The sequence below is a fragment of the Podarcis pityusensis genome, assembly GCF_964106645.2.
Source record: "Podarcis pityusensis genome assembly, chromosome: 12".
In the NCBI taxonomy this organism is placed as follows: domain Eukaryota; kingdom Metazoa; phylum Chordata; class Lepidosauria; order Squamata; family Lacertidae; genus Podarcis; species Podarcis pityusensis.
Genome location: NC_138037.1, coordinates 41,465,997 through 41,484,564, shown reverse-complemented (window position 1 = coordinate 41,484,564; position 18,568 = coordinate 41,465,997). Strand labels below are relative to the sequence as shown.

General features: G+C 43.1%; 1 protein-coding gene across 1 annotated transcript in view; it reads right to left on the bottom strand.

Moving 5' to 3' along the window:
• Positions 1 to 6,679: 6,679 nt before the first annotated feature.
• The window catches only part of UBE2E1 (ubiquitin conjugating enzyme E2 E1), a 57,850-nt gene continuing 45,961 nt past the window's right edge, over positions 6,680 to 18,568 (bottom strand). The window contains exons 5-6 of the mRNA XM_080975107.1: positions 8,714 to 8,861; positions 6,680 to 7,605 (exon numbers count right to left, since the gene is read on the bottom strand). Of these exons, the coding sequence (XP_080831233.1) occupies positions 7,508 to 7,605; positions 8,714 to 8,861 (246 nt within the window). The 3' untranslated portion in view covers positions 6,680 to 7,507. The remainder of the gene's footprint in view (positions 7,606 to 8,713; positions 8,862 to 18,568) is intronic.

Genomic DNA, 18,568 nt, shown 5'->3' with positions numbered 1-18,568 from the left:
TCTCTGCTGTCGTTTCTAAAAGGGATGAATAGCCCTTTTTAAAAAAAAGATGTACACAAACAAGCTATAGAAATACTTGCATACCTGCCCAGAATGAAAGGGTGTGCAGGATGGAGGAAGAGGGACTGAGAGAACCCGATGAATTCTTTCAAACTTTGCCCACTGGTGTGGACAGCAAGCCATAAAACATTGTGAATGAAAAAGATGGGGAGGGTGTGGATACTCGCCCATCAATTGCACACCTAGAAAAATCTGGTAAGAGCGAGCCATTTACAAACGCTCCATTCTCACATCCCCTCGCATCCTCTGTATACTAATAGTGAATTCATACTTTGATTCTGCATATTTTTGTGGCCAAAATCTGTGCACGAGATGGATGCATCAGAAGCCTTGGGAGAACCCCAAGATTTGCAAAAGTGGAGGGGGGCCATTTGGGGGGGAATTAGGGGTGTGAGGAGTGAGAATGTTCAGTGGGCATGAAATGCTGTCTACTATATTGGGTTGAGGGACAGAAAATGGGAGGAGATGGAATGGAGAAAAGGGCACGGCCAGCTGAAATGTTAATCAGGAGTATTTAATGCTGCGACTTTTTGTTGCAGATCCAACTTGTTTGTTTTATAATGCACATCATGGAGTAATGGGACCAGATTTTCACAAGGGAGAGTCAAGCCCACATAAAAAGCATTCGGGGTTTGGCTTAAGTACTTAAGCAAGCAGTTGCTCTCCTGTAGGGCAGCGTAGGTGAGAAAAAGCCACTCTTTAATAATAAGTCATTTATAAAGGGTTCATTTATTAGCCACTCTTCAGCGTAAGATTCCCAGGGGAGCGAACAGTTTTAAGTAGTAGCAGGTACAATAGAAGTCCATATATTAAACATTAAAAGCAAAAAAAAAAAAAAAAGCAGCCGTAAAATCTATTGGATCCAGAAAAAACAAGTGTTAAAAACAGTTAATAAAGCATGCTGGAATACCTGAGCAAATAAAAGTCCTCCCTTATACTGAAAGGGCATAAAAGATGAGCTGGTTTGGAAGAGATACTCCTTTCTGCAATCACCTTCCCCCAGTCACCACCCTCCTGACATCAGATGGTGCTTCCAATGAAGCATTTGCACAGAAGGTCTTTCAAATAAGGTCCCAAGCAATTACTTTCTAAGTAATGCCCATCACTTTCTTTGGTGCCCAGATGATGCAAGCACCAGGTAAAGTATGTTCCAATTAGCAACCTAGCATTTTGTCCTAACTGGAGTTTCCAGGAAATCTTCAATGACAGTCCTAAGTATCATGTATTGCAGTAGTCCAGCCAAGACGCCAACCTGTGCCTAAGCTGTCTAGGAGGCATCACAGAGGGTGTGCCAGTCTTCAACAACAAATAGAAGGCAGCTTAGAGGTGTCCTGTAAAATAACTTTGTGTGTTTTCAGAATTTAGTAAAGCCTCCTTTGCTGATATTCCAGGATTGTTGATTTAGTCTTCTCATTTCTTGGAACACCCTTTCAGAATGCAACTTCTCAGTGTGCTTTGGTTCTTCTTCCTGTGAATTTACCTCTAGTAGCCCAAGAGGGGGAAGATTTCGAAATTCTAAACTGATTAAAATATATGCCAGTTGATTTTTTTTTTTTTAAAGTGTCATTCCTTGTTCAAGTGGTCATCAAAAATCTTTACTATTTACCTAGTGAGTGTGACTGGAAAAGAATATCATCGCTTTCAGATTGAATCGGTTGCCATTTTCTGGGGGTGACCAAATTCTTGGTGTATTCTGCTAGAAACTTGCAAGGTTGTCTGTTGCAGTTGAGAACTACAGTTCCACCTCCTCCAGATCCTGTTAGCCGTTTTTCTAACGTACCAAGCCTTGAGTTGTGATCTACTTTGCTTTTCCTTTTATTCTGTTAAGCTTTAAAGAAATCCCCTCTATTTGAAAGTGGTCCTTATTTAGGTATGTGTTGTCCCCACCTGCTTAACAGTTTGATTCAAAGCATTGTACCAAATTCCTTTTGTTCCATTCTCCATGTTCCAATAGTGTTGCAGCTGATGATTTATTTGTTCTGAGTGGAAAAAACCAGGATTGGAGTTTGAATGAATCTATCTATCTATCTATCTATCTATCTATCTATCTATCTATCTATCTACTCAGTGTTGCATTCCACATTTTCAATGATTCCACATCTCAGTATCTTAAAAAAAAAAAAAAGGTCTCATCAAGTGACGTTTGTACTACATGATGGAATTCTCAAAGCATGAGACACAAGCTCAAAGCATGAGACAAAAAGATTCCAGTATGTTGGAACTTAGGCAAATCCTATATGCACAACTGCTATCTCACCCATGTCACATAGGTATAAATACCCTCCACTCAGCCTCGAGAACCAGTGGCGCCCCTCTTTCTCCTCTTTGCCAAATTGTTCTGCTCCACCGGAAGAGCGGAACATAACACAGGCGGCTTTGGACATGTGTTGAATTTGCAGCAAAGCAGCGACACTGTCCTATATTTGAAATGTTGACCAATTCATACTGTGGGCCAATTCATAGAATTGTGGAATTGTAGAGCTGGAAGGGACTTGTGAGGATCAACCCCCCTGCAGCGCAGTTTTCCCCTATGGGGATCGAACTTGCAACCTTTTCAACATCTCTACGTGGGGCTACCTTTGAAGGTGACCAGGAAACTACAACTAATCCAGAACACGGCAGCCAGACTGGTGACTGGGAGCGGCTGCTGAGACCATATAACACCGGTCTTGAAAGACCTACATTGGCTCCCAGTACATTTCCGAGCACAATTCAAAGTGTTGGTGCTGACCTTTAAAGCCCTAAACGACCTCGGTCCAGTATATCTGAAGGAGCATCTCCACCCCCATCATTCTGCCCGGACACTGAGGTCCAGCACCGAGGGCCTTCTGGTGGTTCCCTCACTGTGAGAAGCCAAGTTACAGGGACCCAGGCAGAGGGCCTTCTTGGTGGTGGCGCCCTCCCTGTGGAACGCCCTCCCACCAGATGTCAAAGAGGACAACAACTACCAGACTTTTAGAAGACATCTGAAGGCAGCCCTGTTTAGGGAAGCTTTTAATGTTTGATGTATTACAGTATTTTAATATGTTTTTGGAAGCTGCCCAGAGTGGCTAGGGAAGCCTAGCCAGATGGGCGGGGTACAAATAATTAATAATAATAATAATAATTAATTATTATTATTATTACTACCTTGGCATTATCAGTACCATGCTCTAACCAACTGAGAAGTCCAGTAATTTATACTTCCAGATCAGCGAACAAGTGCTGAAATCTCCACTCCTAATTGTCCGAATTGGCTCTCAGGGTCAAAGAAGGTTCTGATATGTTCTGCTGTTCAGTTTGCTGCTCTCCTTAGTTCTGGCCCTTGGTGAAAATGCAAGTATGAAGTGGGAAAGAGCCACGTAAGTAAGGAAGGTGCAACATACTCCTGTTGCTTCCTAACAAGTTGTCTACTGTCTGCTTCCTAACATAACAGGAAAATCTCCTTTTCTCCTTAACTTGGCTACAACTGCTTCTTTTTAAACTGGTTCAGTGCTAGGTTGGGTGCCTCCAACTTGCACTCAAACAAGGCCCTCTTGACTGATGCGAAGTAGATTAACATAAACACTTTTGAGAATCCAGAGGCTTTACTGAGAACCACAAAATGCAAACCAACAATGTAATGCTGCAGCTTTAAAATGCCAGCGCCGTTTTGGGGCTGCGTTTAGAGAATTATCCTTTCCGAGACACAGGAAATAATGGCACTGCTTCACTTGGCACTCGCTTAAGACCTCATTTGCTTTACTCTGTTCCTCTAACTTGGAAACAACTCTCTTAAGAATTATTCAGAGGCTAAAAGCGGCTGGAGGAAGTGGGGTTGTTTACAATAGAGAAAACAGGGTGTACTGACACTTCTCAACTATTAGAATGCCTGCTCAAGAATACATCAAGCACTAATGGCTTGAAACCTCAGGCAGGTTGTTCCAGTGACAAACTGTTAAGGAAGTTCCGATTGCAAAAGGCAGTTAAAAGCAGGTGATCCAACCTTTAGTGTATCTGCAAAAAGGTGTGATAGATGAGTGTGTTAGATGTGAGACTGACAGCCTTCAAAAGGCCCCGAGGTTTAACTACGCAAACCATTCAGTGCTTCCAGTGTTATTTTTGGCACAATTGGTTTGCGCAAAAGAGAGTCACTGTGGCCTGAAGTGTTATCTGTAACTCTATAACTATCGTCAGTGCGCTCACAATTTAGCAGTCAGTTCACAGCTTCGAATGTCTTAAGATGCTGTCCAGAAGCAGAAGCAATCAGGAGCTGTGAGCCCATCAGGGGTACATCACCCTTACAGATAACCCATACCAGTTTTCCCAAGGCAAGGGAGAATTGTATGAAAATGACATTGCTTTGGAGTTTGTTGGGAAGAGCTTTAAATATAGAGCTTACTGGTTTTTAAGAGTAGCAGGGCAGTTTTGCAGCAGAGATCAGTGCATAGCATTTCCTTCCTCTACTGGCTCAAATTCTGGATTTGGTCTATCAAACTTTTGCTGTCTCGACTTCGGAGCTGTGCTCCTTCTATACAATTCCTCTTCCCCTCGCTACTGCTTATGGGATCTTTCTTAGAGCCAGCTGCCAAATTCAAAAGCCTCCCATTAGAGCCCCCCCCCCAGACCACGGATGTGCTCTTGAGCAGTGCGTATTTACAGCATGCAACAAGAATACTAACGCCCAGTTACCGTATTTTTCGCTCCATAGGGACATTTTATTTCCCCCCCCCCAGGCACGGGGCTGGGGCGGGGGAAGCCCGAGCTTCCCCAGTCCCCAGAACAGACTGTTCTCCGCAAGTCGTGGGAGCCCTCCCACGGCTTGCGCAGAGCTACCCGAAGCCTGGGGCACAACTGCTCAGCGTGCCCAGGCTTCGGGATGCAGGCAGCTCTCCGCAAGCTGTGGGAGCCCGGCGGGAACTCCCGCGGGCTCCCAAGGCTTGCAGATAGCTTCCTGAAGCCTGGAGAGCGAGAGGGGTCGCTGAGACCGACCCCTCTCGCTCTCCGGGCTTCAGTGAAAGCCTGCATTCGCCCCATAGGACACACACACATTTCCCCTTCATTTTTGGAGGGGAAAAAGTGCGTCCTATAGGGTGAAAAATACGGTAGTCCAAAATGGAGAAAGTGACAGCATATCTGACAGAGGCTATTTATTTTGTGTTTTTGTTTTTGCAGCTTTTTTGTTTTGTTTTTGTGACTGTGTGGAACCCAGTTCTGCTACTGATTGATTGGTTGTGTGACTGCAGTACTGTACACTGTTTTTTGCTTTCATTTTATAGATCAGATCAATGGTCTTGTTAGATAGTAAAATTCATGTAAAATTGCTGTTTTAGCGGTTGTTTTTAAAAGTCTGGAACGAATTAATCCGTTTTGCATTACTTTCTTTTAAAATAATTTTTATTAACAGGCCAATCAGATCACATTAATTCCAAATCACATTAGTTCCAAATTATACAGCCAAATGTTTAAAATTTTGTTGGGGGTATCCATACTTCGAGCTCCGAAAGGGATCCAAACATCACTCTTGCTGCTGCTTTAATTCTGTCCAGATAGTCTCTTTGTTATTTTCCTCATCTTCTTGTTGTTATCATATATTCCTTTCTTTGTGATCTCTGATAATCTTCACAAGTGGGTTGAAAACAAACATATCCTGTGTGGATTTTACACTCTCCAAGAGCCATATCACATAAAGGACAGACAGCATTTCCACATCTCCGTACAGAACATTCCCACAGTCTGTCCGTTGATTTCCACAGGCCTGCCAGTCTGTCATCAATTTTCTCAGGGGGCCCTGCCAGGTCAAATTCACATTCCGATAACCATACATTCACATTCCGATGACCATGGTCCTCCTCCCCCTCCCCCTCCTGTGGGCAGGCCTGTCTTAACAAATCTCCATTTGTAACTGCGTCACAAAGCTTTCTTTCCATTCCCGATGTTCCCACCAGTCCTCTCTTTGATTAGTATTTATTTCCACACAGTTCTTAATCTCCTGCTTGTGATTAGTAATTTGCAACGATTCTTTCTCTCTTGGGGGGAGGGTTATTGGGTACTCACATAAGACAAAAGAAGAAAAGTTTTTTCCTCCCCCCCCTTTCCGTTTCGCTCCGACATACCAATCTTTTAATGATGAGTCTTCTCTTGATTTATTGTCCAGCCTGTTGCTCCGCATCACAGAGATCCCATTATTTAGCAGTCTTTACTCCCGATCTTCACTTGAAGTATGTGCATTTGCTTCTATTTCCAATTATATATTTTGAGCTGATGCAAACCAGTGCGCGATCAGAGACAGCGTCCGGGAGAACCGACCTCACCCGAGGGCTTCGTGCTTAGTGCCCTCACCCCCTTCTTTCGAATCCGGGGTGAATTATGGACACAGCAGGCAAGGCAGTGCCCCCCCATTCCCTTGGGGGGCAAGGGAGGCTGCATACTCCCATATCAGCCTCTTAATTACCTCGTGTGGGTCCGAGAGATGTTATTGTCGGCCATCTTCCAATGCGCCCCCTGGTGGCCCCCCCGTTTTGCATTACTTTCTATGGGAAGCGCGCCTTGGTTTTGGAACGCTTTGGTTTTAGAACGGACTTCTGGAACGGATTAAGTTTGAGAACCAAGGTACCACTGTACTAACCTTTATTTCAATTAGACAGGAGAGGTGGGGTGGTTTTTTTTTGTACATATTTTTATTAGCACAGTAACAAATGCAGACTTAGGTAGCCCACAACATACAACCAATCCACTGAGTGACTCCTATTTCACGCCTTACAGTTAAACAGCTTAAGGTATTTCACTACAGGTTGCCCTAAGTCCTAGTTAAAACCTTTCGTTTTCACAAAGGTTAACTTGGCATAGAAAAATGAATATACATGAACTACTTCCCCTGTTCTAGGTGAGGCAACAAAACAGCCACCACCCCATAATTCAAACCAATGAGATGGCTGACTTTTAAAAGGGATCTGTTAAATACCAAATTCTCCCACCTCCCATGGGGAAAAAAAGAAAATATTCCCAACATCTTTTTACAAAATAAAACCAAACTAAAAGAGAAGAAGCATATAGCGAGTCTTCTTGAAAGAACTTTTACATAAATGCCAAATATATGTACCTGTACAAAATTAAGCTGTTTTTAATCTTTTACCTATCACAAGTTAACCAAACACCCGTTTCCTCCCCCCCTCCCGCCCCTCCAATTGCCAAAGTAGTTTACATTCTTCTTGGTGCTATAATTCAGAGCTACTATTGCTGAACTAATGACAGTCTTTAAAATATGCTATTCCCCATTCTAGCTGACTACTGTAGCAAGATACCTTAAGTTACAACAACAAAATCTTAGGAAATAAAAGACTGAATAAAATCTGTTATAGAAATACCCTACTCTTTTCTCAGTTCCTCCCCTCTCCCTCCCCCCCCCCCGTGTTCCCCCCCTTCAAAATCATAAGCAGCTCTTTCCATCACAGACGATTTAACGCAAGGGTTGGAGAAAAATTCCAGTTTATGTAGCATATCTCTTCGTCCACTGTCTGGCCATTCTGTCATGCTCTGCTCTGTTAGTCATATATTGAGTAGCAATACTTCCAACCAGGGGGTCAGCTGCAAAGGGAGAAAGAAAGTTCCAGCTCATCATTGAACTTTGGGGCAGGAAAAAGAAAGGAAATATCACAAGAGAAGAGTTTAAATCCAATGGGGACTCAGGAAACCACCTGTTCAGTGACTGAACTGAAGTTTTAGTTGCAATTATTATTATTTTAGTATTTATGGTTTCTCCAGCCACATGTAGGGTCTACTGAACCCTGGAAACTTATTTCTTAGTAATTATACATAAGAACAGGCTGTTGGTATTTCTACAGATACAGCACACCTCTAATATTCATTCAAAACAAAAGAGATTTGCACCTCGAAAGAAGAAACCTTCTCGTATTCTTACACACTTAATTCATAAGAGGTTTTTTTTCCAGATTCTTTTGCTGCTTCTCAGTCCATGGACCCTTTTATGTAATGTATCAAACATGTGCAACTCTTGTCACTGTGAATTTAGAATTCTAAATTTAGAATTGTTTGGAATATTTCAGATTCTAAATGTGTGTATTTCAGATTCTGCGGTCAGATTTTTCTAGGCATATAGTCAATGCTTCCCCCCCCCCAAATGTTTAGGGGTACTCTCATTTTGACTCAAGAAAATCACCCTTTTATAGTTCAGATCGGGAAAAATAAATACAGTAAATGGACAAAAGTATGAAAATTCACAAAATGTTTAGGGGTATGCGTACCCCTGGGTCGCCCCAGAAGAAAAACACTAATTGTCAAGAAAGTGGTTCCTAATATAGTAAAGTGGGTGAGTCATGGCAAATGTTGATGTTAGAATGATTTGATGGACGCCAAAGTGAAAGATGAATGTCTTCCATGTGTAACTGTTCCATCAGAATTCATCAGCTGCATCTACACACCTGTTTTACTTGAATAAACCCAAAGCAGTATTTGTGTAACTGATCTGAAGGTAGAACCATGTATACATACATTCTGAAAAGCATGTGCGGAACAATGTAAGCTATTCAATCTGAAGCCAATTTGCCAAAAAATGGAAACACACACTCACTCTCTCTCTATATATATAATGAAAAAAAGAGGAAGATGCTCTGAACCTAATACCTGCTGCAGAACAGAGATTCTCTCACCCACTGCCCCGTTTTGGCTGCCTTACCAGGATTGCAGTCTGTGAGAAGTGAGCAGATAGAAAGAAGGACTTTAGAAATGGTTAATGCTGGACTCCAGTTGTCTTTTAAGATGTCCAGGCAAATCACCCCTTGGCTGTTAATGTTACAGTGATAGATTCTTGTCCGAAAGGTAACCTGCAAGAGAAAAAAGAAACACACACACACACAAATCAATGGTTATAGCCTCTTCAACTCAAAAATGACCCAGCCATAAATAGCTTTCTGTCTGGGATTTTCCAGACAGGCCCTCTAGCATTTCTCTCATTAGAACTCAAGCACCGAGTTTGTTGGTGATGGTGACTATCATATTACATACATATATATATATATATATATATGTGTGTGTGTGTGTGTGTGTGTGTGTGTGTGTGTGTTGCTGCTCACAGAGAGGCATTCTCTTTTTAATGTCCTGCTATAGCCTTTAGTCAAACAGGGTTCTTCCTAAGACCAAGGACTAAAAACAAATCCACGTTCCATGATACCTCCAAGTTTATCTCAACAAAGCACTATCAGTTCTTAGATTTTACGTTCATGGGTGAGTGAATATAGTTAAAATGATTTATATGGTGCTGGAGGAGACTCTTGAGAGTCCCATGGACTGCAAGAAGATCAAACCAATCCATTCTGAAGGAAATCAGCCTTGAGTGCTCACTGGAAGATCAGATCGTGAAGCTGAGGCTCCAATACTTTGGCCACCTCATGAGAAGAGAAGACTCCCTGGATGTTGGGTACAAGGAGAAGGGGACGACAGAGGACGAGATGGTTGGACAGTGCTCTCGAAGCTACCAGCATGAGTTTGACCAAACTGCGGGAGGCAGTGGAAGACAGGAGTGCCTGGCGTGCTCTGGTCCATGGGGTCACGAAGAGTCAGACACGACTAAACAACAACAACAAAATACAGGGACTACCGCTTGCCATCTCAACTAATTATTTCTGCCAAACGGACACAAAGACAGGCTGTTGTTGTTTTTTGGAGGTCTGCTAAAAGACAAAGAATTTCATATCCTAAAAAGCAGATGCCTACACAGCAAGGTGAATTTCATTTCCTGCCTACCTATCATTCTGTTTCCCCTAATCTTCCAAGCACTTAAGATGGAGGCGCTCTGAACAGCCCCAGGCAAGATGAATCTCCCTTGAGCTCTCCCATATGCATCCATTTATGAGCAAAACTATTTTAAGAGTGTTTTTTCTTTCTTTTAGGGGGCGGCAGGAAATATTTTTCCCCTTTGACCACTGTAGCAGCAAGGGCTAAACGGAGGACATTGGCCCTTGTACAAATCACTAATCTGTCTTGATCTATTGTTAAAAATGGAATGTCATCTTCAAAGTTAGATTAGCAGGCATTTCCCCACTGCTTTGGCTACTGAGTTAATAAGACTTTTGTCTTTTAGTAAATTACAAAAAAGGGGGGGGCATGCTGCCCCCAAATAATAATGGCTGTACAATCAACTTAAGCATCTCTTTAACATACATCTGTTTGGACCTGATGTGTGTGGCATTTCTCAACTTGCTAAAATGGTTAATTTCTTCAAGTTACATTATTCTCTCAATATCATCCCACCTGGCTTTGTCTCTAGAGAAGAATCATAACACAGAAACTCTTCAGTAGTTCCCTCCACACCCCGCCTCAGCCCAAAGTGTTACAGCAAATTTGTTGCTGATGTTCTGATAGTCCTGCTTTGCTGGAAGCACTGGAATTTGGAGTCTACTCTTACACACCTGTATTGGGAGCTGTAAAGAAAAATTGGGGTGACCGGAAAGATGCCAAATGAAGAATCAACCTCACATAGGCCAGGCTGTGAATTCCCCCTGGCTCACTTGGTGCCTGGGTTCATTCTGAGCAAGCAGGCACTAAATAAAATGGGAAGACAGGCGAACTAATGCCAGTGTACTAGAAGAAGCAAAGATCACCAGTGTTGAAGCAATGATTCTTCAACATCAACTTTGCTGGACTGGTCATGTTGTGCGGATGCCTGATGATCGTCTTCCAAAGCAACTACTCTATTCCAAACTTAAAAATGGAAAGCGTAATGCCAGTGGGTCAACAAAAAAGGTTTAAAGACTTTCTCAAGGCAAATCTAAAAAAATGTAGTACACTTCGGGTTACAGACTCCGCTAACCCAGAAGTAGTACCTCGGGTTAAGAACTTTACCTCAGAATGATCAGAATGAGAACAGAAATCATGCGTTGGTTGCGCGGCGGCAGCGGGAGGCCCCATTAGCTAAAGTGATACTTCAGGTTAAGAACGGTTTCAGGTTAAGAACGGACCTCTGGAACAAATTAAGTTCGTAACAATAGGTACCACTGTATAAACGCTGACAACTCGGAAATGTTGGCCTACGGACGCTCCAACTGGAGAACAGCCTTTACCAAAGGTGTCATGGGCTTTGAAGACTCAAACTCAGGACGCAAGGGAGAAACGCGCTAAGAGGAAGGCACGCTTGGCAAATCCACACTGTGATCAACTCCCACCCGGAAACCAATGTCCCCACTGTGGAAGGACGTGTGGATCCAGAATTGGCCTCCACGGTCACTTATGGACTCATTGTTAAAACCGTGTTTATGGAAGGCAATCTTACTCGGCTACGAGTGATTGCCAAAGGAGAAGAAGAAGAAGAAGAAATAAAATACACACAACTTGGATTTGACATGCTGTATTAGTGCTTCGTTAAGTGACTGGCTTTTATGTGCTTCAAAAGCCCGGCTCTCTAACCTATACAAAATGACTGAGTAACAGAATGTCTACAATCAGCATCTGAAGCATGAGAAAATCTCAGACCCGCTATTTATTTTCCAGGGAAAGTCCTGGGTCTACAGAAGCCGTCCTGGTTTCTGATTTGATCCTGGAATGTCCCACTTTTCCTTAGGACATCCCTGTTTTCATTGGAGAAATGTTGGATGCTTTGGAGTTATGTGACCCCCGAGGCAAGGAAATAAGTAACTGTACAACCTTTAGAAGACATCCGAAGGCAGCCCTGTATAGGGAAGGTTTAAAAAAAATGTTTTATTATGTTTTTATATGTTGGAAGCTACCCAGAATAGAGGATGATGGTGACTGAATAGAACACCCCTATTTTCATCTGAGAATTGTTGGAGGGCTATGTATTTATTACAAGTTATAAATGGGAAATAGTTAAAATAGGTGCTTCTAAAATTCATGATTTTGTGACTTCAATACATGCAAATGTTGATGAAGTCTCTGGGTTCCTGCTATCCTCTACTTTACTGAAAAATCCCCAAACTTTACTGAAATACAGACCCTGCCCGCATGGATCTCTGCTAAAGTGATTACTGAACTCTGCTCCAAATAGTGAAATTAAGTTTCATGTTTTCAACCCAGTATAATTTATGGAGCTATTACTAGTCTAATGGTTTTATCACCAGTGTGAGAACTATTATTCTTCCTTGGAAACTAATTAGAATAGTCACAAGAATAAGGCCGAGCATCAACATTAATGGCGAGCTGCTGCCCTCTTGTGCCAACTGTCTTTATTACATCAGATTTACACAGGTTTAAAAGGTGCACTGGGATTGCTGCAGCAATAATCTATCATTACTTTCCTCGGTTTCCGAGGCCACAGAAGAACAACCATGTAATTTACAGTGCACCTATGCACCACATGCCTCCTGCAGACAGTTGCCTGATTAAAGAACAGAAATTGGTAACCTTTTGCCACAAATGTCAATGTCCACGGGAGAATTTCTCATTAGACATTTCAAGCGCACTTTTCATTTTATCTGTCACATTTTACCACATTCTTCCTCCGGGGACTCGAGAGCAGGATACATGACTTAATTTGTGCTCTTGTTTCTGAAGCAGCTACTCTACATAGGGATGACAAAGTACAGAAATTGGAAGGCTGGGTAGCAAAGTGTCTGCCCACAAAAGGAACACTTGGCACCTGCAGAAAAACTTGTGTGTGGACTCAGACTGAGGCTTAGACATCACACAAATGTTGTTGTTGTTTAGTCGTGTCCGACTCTTCGTGGCCCCATGGAGCACGCCAGGCACTCCTGTCTTCCACTGCCTCCCACAGTTTGGTCAAACTCATGCTGGTAGCTTCGAGAATACTGTCCAACCATCTCGTCCTCTGTCGTCCCCTTCTCCTTGTACCCTCCATCTTTCCCAACATCAGGGTCTTTTCCAGGAAGTCTTCTCTTCTCATGAGGTGGCCAAAGTATTGGAGCCTCAGCTTCACGATCTGTCCTTCCAGTGAGCACTCAGGGCTGATTTCCTTAAGAATGGATGCGTTTGATCTTCTTGCAGTCCATGGGACTCTCAAGAGTCTCCTCCAGCACCATAATTCAAAAGCATCAATTCTTCGGCGATCAGCCTTCTTTATGGTCCAGCTCTCACTTCCATACATCACTACTGGGAAAACCATAGCTCTAACTATACGGACCTTTGTTGGCAAGGTGATGTCTCTGCTTTTTAAGATGCTGTCTAGGTTTGTCATTGCTTTTCTCCCAAGAAGCAGGCGTCTTTTAATTTCGTGGGTGCTGTCACCATCTGCAGTGATCATGGAGCCCAAGAAAGTAAAATCTCTCACTGCCTCCATTTCTTCCTCTTCTATTTGCCAGGAGGTGATGGGATCAGTCACACAAATACACATGCCTAAAAGTATACATCTGTATCTGTATCTATATATGACAGGCTGCATTGAATTTGGAGCACTCAGCAGATTCCTGTCTTAAGATGATTGTGATCTGCTGAATCTGGGATCCCTGCCAGTCACACCAGCTGCTGCAAAGGTGGAGGGAAGAAGAAAGGTACCGTATTGGCTCGAATATAAGCCACCCCTGCAAATAAGCTGCACCTTTAAAATTGAAGGGGGGAAAGAAAAAAAGACAATACCTGTACAACTTCGGGGGGGGGGGGGGGAGAGCCGGGCTGCCTTGCTGCCCATAAGGTTGTGAATGTAAGCTGCACTTTAACTTTTCACGGTCAGAATTGGGGGGGGGGGAGTGTGGCTTATATTCGTGCCAATACGGTAGTATGAGAAGCAGAATTGGGTGGGTAGTAAAAAGCTTGTTTGTTTCCTCTCCCCTCCACTAACTGCATGTATGATGCCTGGTTTGCAATAAGTGGAGAAGTGTTATGTAACTCCAAACACACGTTTCAAACTCCACAGTGGAAAAAGCCTTGAGTTTTTGTGGAGTGAGATTAAAGCACTCACGTCTTTCCTACTTCTGCATCCCCACCCCCAAAGAAAAAGCCCCTGTAAAAAACGCGTACGACCGTCTGTGTGGAGGGTGTGTGTATACTGTTACATGTGTATGCCTGTAACACAATTTGGGTTTCCTTAAAGCCTTAAGCGCTTGCTTGCACAGATGCCTGGAGTAGTCTACTCAAACATATGCTTGGGGGTAATGTGCAATACATGTAGCATGAAACTAAACTGGATGACGTCGTCTGGAATAAGTCTCCCAGAAACTGCATTAACTGCACAAAAGTATTTTTATGCGCCACAATGAAGTTGTCAGATATCCAGAAAGTTTCTATCATGGTCCAGTCTCCAGGCTAACTTTGATTCTGGATGTATTGGGTCCAAGAATAGAATAGCTCAACTCTGTCGAGATCTCCCAGCACTCAGAACATACCTCCAATATCTCTCCTCTCCTGTTGGGATAGCTCAGTCAGTAAAGCATGCGTCTCTTAACCTCAGGGCTGAGGGTTCGAGCCCCACTTTGGGCAAAAGATTTCTGCATTGCGGGGGGGGGGGGGGGTTGGAGAAGATGACCCCTCATGGTCCCTTCCATCTCTACAATTCTAAGAAGGTAGTTTACCTGTCTGCAGAGGTGAGCAGGGGCGGCACATCCCATTTCACTGCTTGCCACTCCCCCTCCACCACTGGCAAAGAATTTCAGGAGAGAGGGCAAGATCTCACCCAAAATTGGCTCCAGTGGTGGTGTGCCATCCCAGAGACGTCTGTCACCTGAGGTGCCAACATCCCCCCCTGCCTAATGGCTGCACTGGCCCTGGAGGTGAGGCAGCAAAGCTGTTATTCAGGATTAAGTAATTAAGTAATATGGGTTGGATCCAGCCTATGTTAACTGAATGCAGGTTATCCGGCCACGATAAGAAAATTTTGTCCATTGTATGATTATTTTCCACCTAGTCCTTTTGACACTTTGGCACACCCTCTTTGCAAAATTTGAGCATTCCAAAATGCAGACGCGCTTTCACTCTCGCAAGATGGAATGTAATGACTTCGGCTGTACTTGAGGGTTGCTTTCAAAAAAATTCCGCTGGGGAAATGGTTATTTCCATGTGGAGATGACAGTATTGAGTCAGTGGCTCATGTGCTTCTGGTTTGCACTCTTTCTAAAGATTTGAGGAGTGAGGTTATTACCCCTCTACTATTGTCCATGCCAGGTTACTCAACATTGCTACTGTGTCCTTCCTTCTAGCAGATCAAGATTATCAGGTGACAGCAAAAACTGCAAGATTTTTAGCAGGGGCGATTAGAATAAGATATATTATTTGATTAGGGATGCGGGTGGGGCTGTGGGTAAAACCTCAGCGCCTAGGACTTGCCGATCATCAGGTCGGCGGTTCGAATCCCCGCGGCGGGGTGCGCTCCCTTTGCTCGGTCCCAGCGCCTGCCAACCTAGCAGTTCGAAAGCACCCCCAGGTGCAAGTAGATAAATAGGGACCGCTTACTAGCGGGAAGGTAAACGGCGTTTCCGTGTGCTGCGCTGGCTCGCCAGATGCCACGTGACCCGGAAGTGTCTTCAGACAGCGCTGGCCCCCGGCCTCTTAAGTGAGATGGGCGCACAACCCTAGAGTCGGACACGACTGGCCCGTACGGGCAGGGGTACCTTTACCTTTACCTTATATTATTTGATTATTGATGTAAACCCACAAAATGTATTTCCTAGAGCATGGGTAGGCAAACTAAGGCCCGGGGGCCGGATCTGGCCCAATCGCCTTCTAAATCTGGCCCGTGGACGGTCCGGGAATCAGTGTGTTTTTACGTGAGTAGAATGTGTCCTTTTATTTAAAATGCATCTCTGGATTATCTGTGGGGCATAGGAATTCAATCATATTTTTCTTCAAAATATAGTCCGGCCTGAGGTTTGAGGGATAGTGGACTGGCCCCATGCTGAAAAAGTTTGCTGACCCCTGTCCTAGGAGTTAAGTTTTTACCTCTATCTTCAGTACGTTTTATTTTATTGCTAGTGGCTGATATAAATAAAAATTATTCTGCTTTAAAAATTTGACCCACCAGAGCAACTTCTCATTTATTGCCATGATAGTTAAACACTGATTTGGTCTCACCTTCTCAGTGTTCGCATAGAAAACACACAGTGTCTTTCACAAGCATATTCTGTAGCCCGCACAAGGCCAGCGTAGGCCACAATACAGAAATGTCTGACCCCCCTTTAAGGAAAATGGTTGCTGGTTGACCCAGAGATGTAGCAGGACAGGGGAATCAGCTACATTACTAAAGTAACAGGGATTTGAATGCACTATACACATGCAACACCAGATGGCGCCAGAGAGCAGGAAATTTTAAAGCGCCGTTTTCCATAGAGATTTTTTCTTTTGTTAAAACAATCTAATTTCTAGCCACACACAGAAAGAACAAGGATATAGTTTGAATGCTTTGCCTGTAGACTTATAAATCATTTAATGTGTCAATACGAATGAAAGTCGTTAAAATTGCAGTTGTTGTTTAAGGGATTGTTATTTTGACTGGAGTGTAACTGAAATTAGTAAGATTTTAGAAAGAAGAAATAAAGTAAATCATCAAACCATCAATTCTAATACGCGGGGGGGCCACCTAAATTCTATAATTTGGCACCTGAATGATTGGTATTAGTAACAGTATTATAATTTGGCATTGTTATAATGAGGCTATGACTGGATTATTGTAACTGAAAACTAATTAAAATTATTATCAAAAATAAAACCATCTAATTTCTTACTTATGTATAGTGTTTCCCCCCTGTGTTTAGATCCACCCAGGGTCCATTCATTTGGATTAGAGTCAGAAGATACAAGGCTTAAGCAGGGGTGATTAAACCATTCATTCAAAATTTACTTATTTCTGTCTTGAGACTCAGCTAGATTAGTAAAGGAAAAACACTTTATATGAATTATAACACGGTGACACCTGATGGCGCTGTGGAGTCTTGTCTTTTGCCAACGGGATTTCCCTATATGAAGTTTACAACGTGTTTAACTGAATCACTTTTTTAATGTGTCTAGATCCAACCTTGTTTTCTGAAGTATGGTAACATCCCTGGAAGGTTGCAGAAGGCCAAGGAAAAATCTACACAGAATACGATTTCAATGTCACACGTGGAATACCTCCCATCTCACGCAGCAGAAGATATTTGTGTGAGAATTTAAGAATCCCGATTTAGAATTGGGGTCGGGGGGAGAATACAGCAAAGATTATAATCCAGTATTTTGTTATACAATGAGGACACCAGAAACATTAATAAAATTAGGATTAACTAAAAATTTAAAAGCCTTTTGCTAAATTAGGTCTTTCTTAACTGAGTAAATTATTTATCGAGTGCTGTGTTTTATTGACCAGGCAACTGCATTTTCAAAGGCAATTAACAAGATACATCGTTTTAAAGCGCAGCTATTTCAGAGTTTTTGAAGAAGCTTGGGATCCTAATAGATGAAGCGCACTGTTTAAATGCTTTTTATAGTACTATTGTAAACAACAGTTTAAAAATAAAATGAAAAACAAGAGTTCAGAGCATTTGAAAGGGATTTTTTTTAAAAAAATAAAAATTGTAAAAATAATTTTTGTGAAATATCAATGAACATGATTTAAAGGCGCAAACTGAATAGAAAGATTACAAAAGTAGTCAACAGCAACAAGTTATTGCTGTTTGTAAGTAACATATAAGCAGTTTTTGTCTGACTTGAACTATGGAACTGGATCTTTGCTTGCCAAACCTACTGGAATTATAGAAAAGATGTCTTCCAAAATGTGAAATATGTGAATAAGACAGCAGAGACTATAAATTAAGCCACAACGGAAATAATAAATGGAAAAATACCGGAATTTGAGGGTAGCGAAGTGCTTTGTAGTTATACAAGGCTAAATCCATCTTTGCTGTTGAAGCAAAAAGTAAGAAAACACAAAACAAAATGGCACTTCATGGGTAATCTAATATCTCAAAACACCTTCATGCCGTTGCGGTCCTACTTTGTTCGATATGGCAGGCGAAGGGTACAATGGTCCTGTGTGAGTGTATGGAGGAGGGTGGAGGGTGGATGGCGGCTAACAGATTGAGGTTGAATCCTGACAAGACAGAAGTACTGTTTTGGGGGGACAGGGGGCGGGTGGGTGTGGGGGATTCCCTGATCCTGAATGGGGCAACTGTGCCCCTGAAGGACCAGGCATGCAGCCTGGGAGTCACTGTGGACTCACAGCTGTCCATGGAGGCGCAGGTCAATTCTGTGTTCAGGGCAGCTGTCTACCAGCTCCATCTGGTATGCAGGCTGAGACCCTACCTGCCAGCAGACTGTCTTGCCAGAGTGGTGCATGCTCTAGTTATCTCCGGCTTGGACTACTGCAATGCCCTCTATGGGGCTACCTTTGAAGGTGACCCAGAAACTACAACTAATCCAGAAGGCGGCAGCTAGACTGGTGACTGGGAGTGGCCGCCGAGACCACATTACACCTGTATTGAAAGACCTACATTGGCTCCCAGTACGTTTCCGAGCACAATTCAAAGTGTTGGTGCTGACCTTTAAAGCCCTAAACAGCCTCGGTCCAGTATGCCTGAAGGAGCGTCTCCACCCCCATCATTCAGCCCGGACACTGAGGTCCAACTCCAAGGGCCTTCTGGCGGTTCCCTCCCTGTGAGAA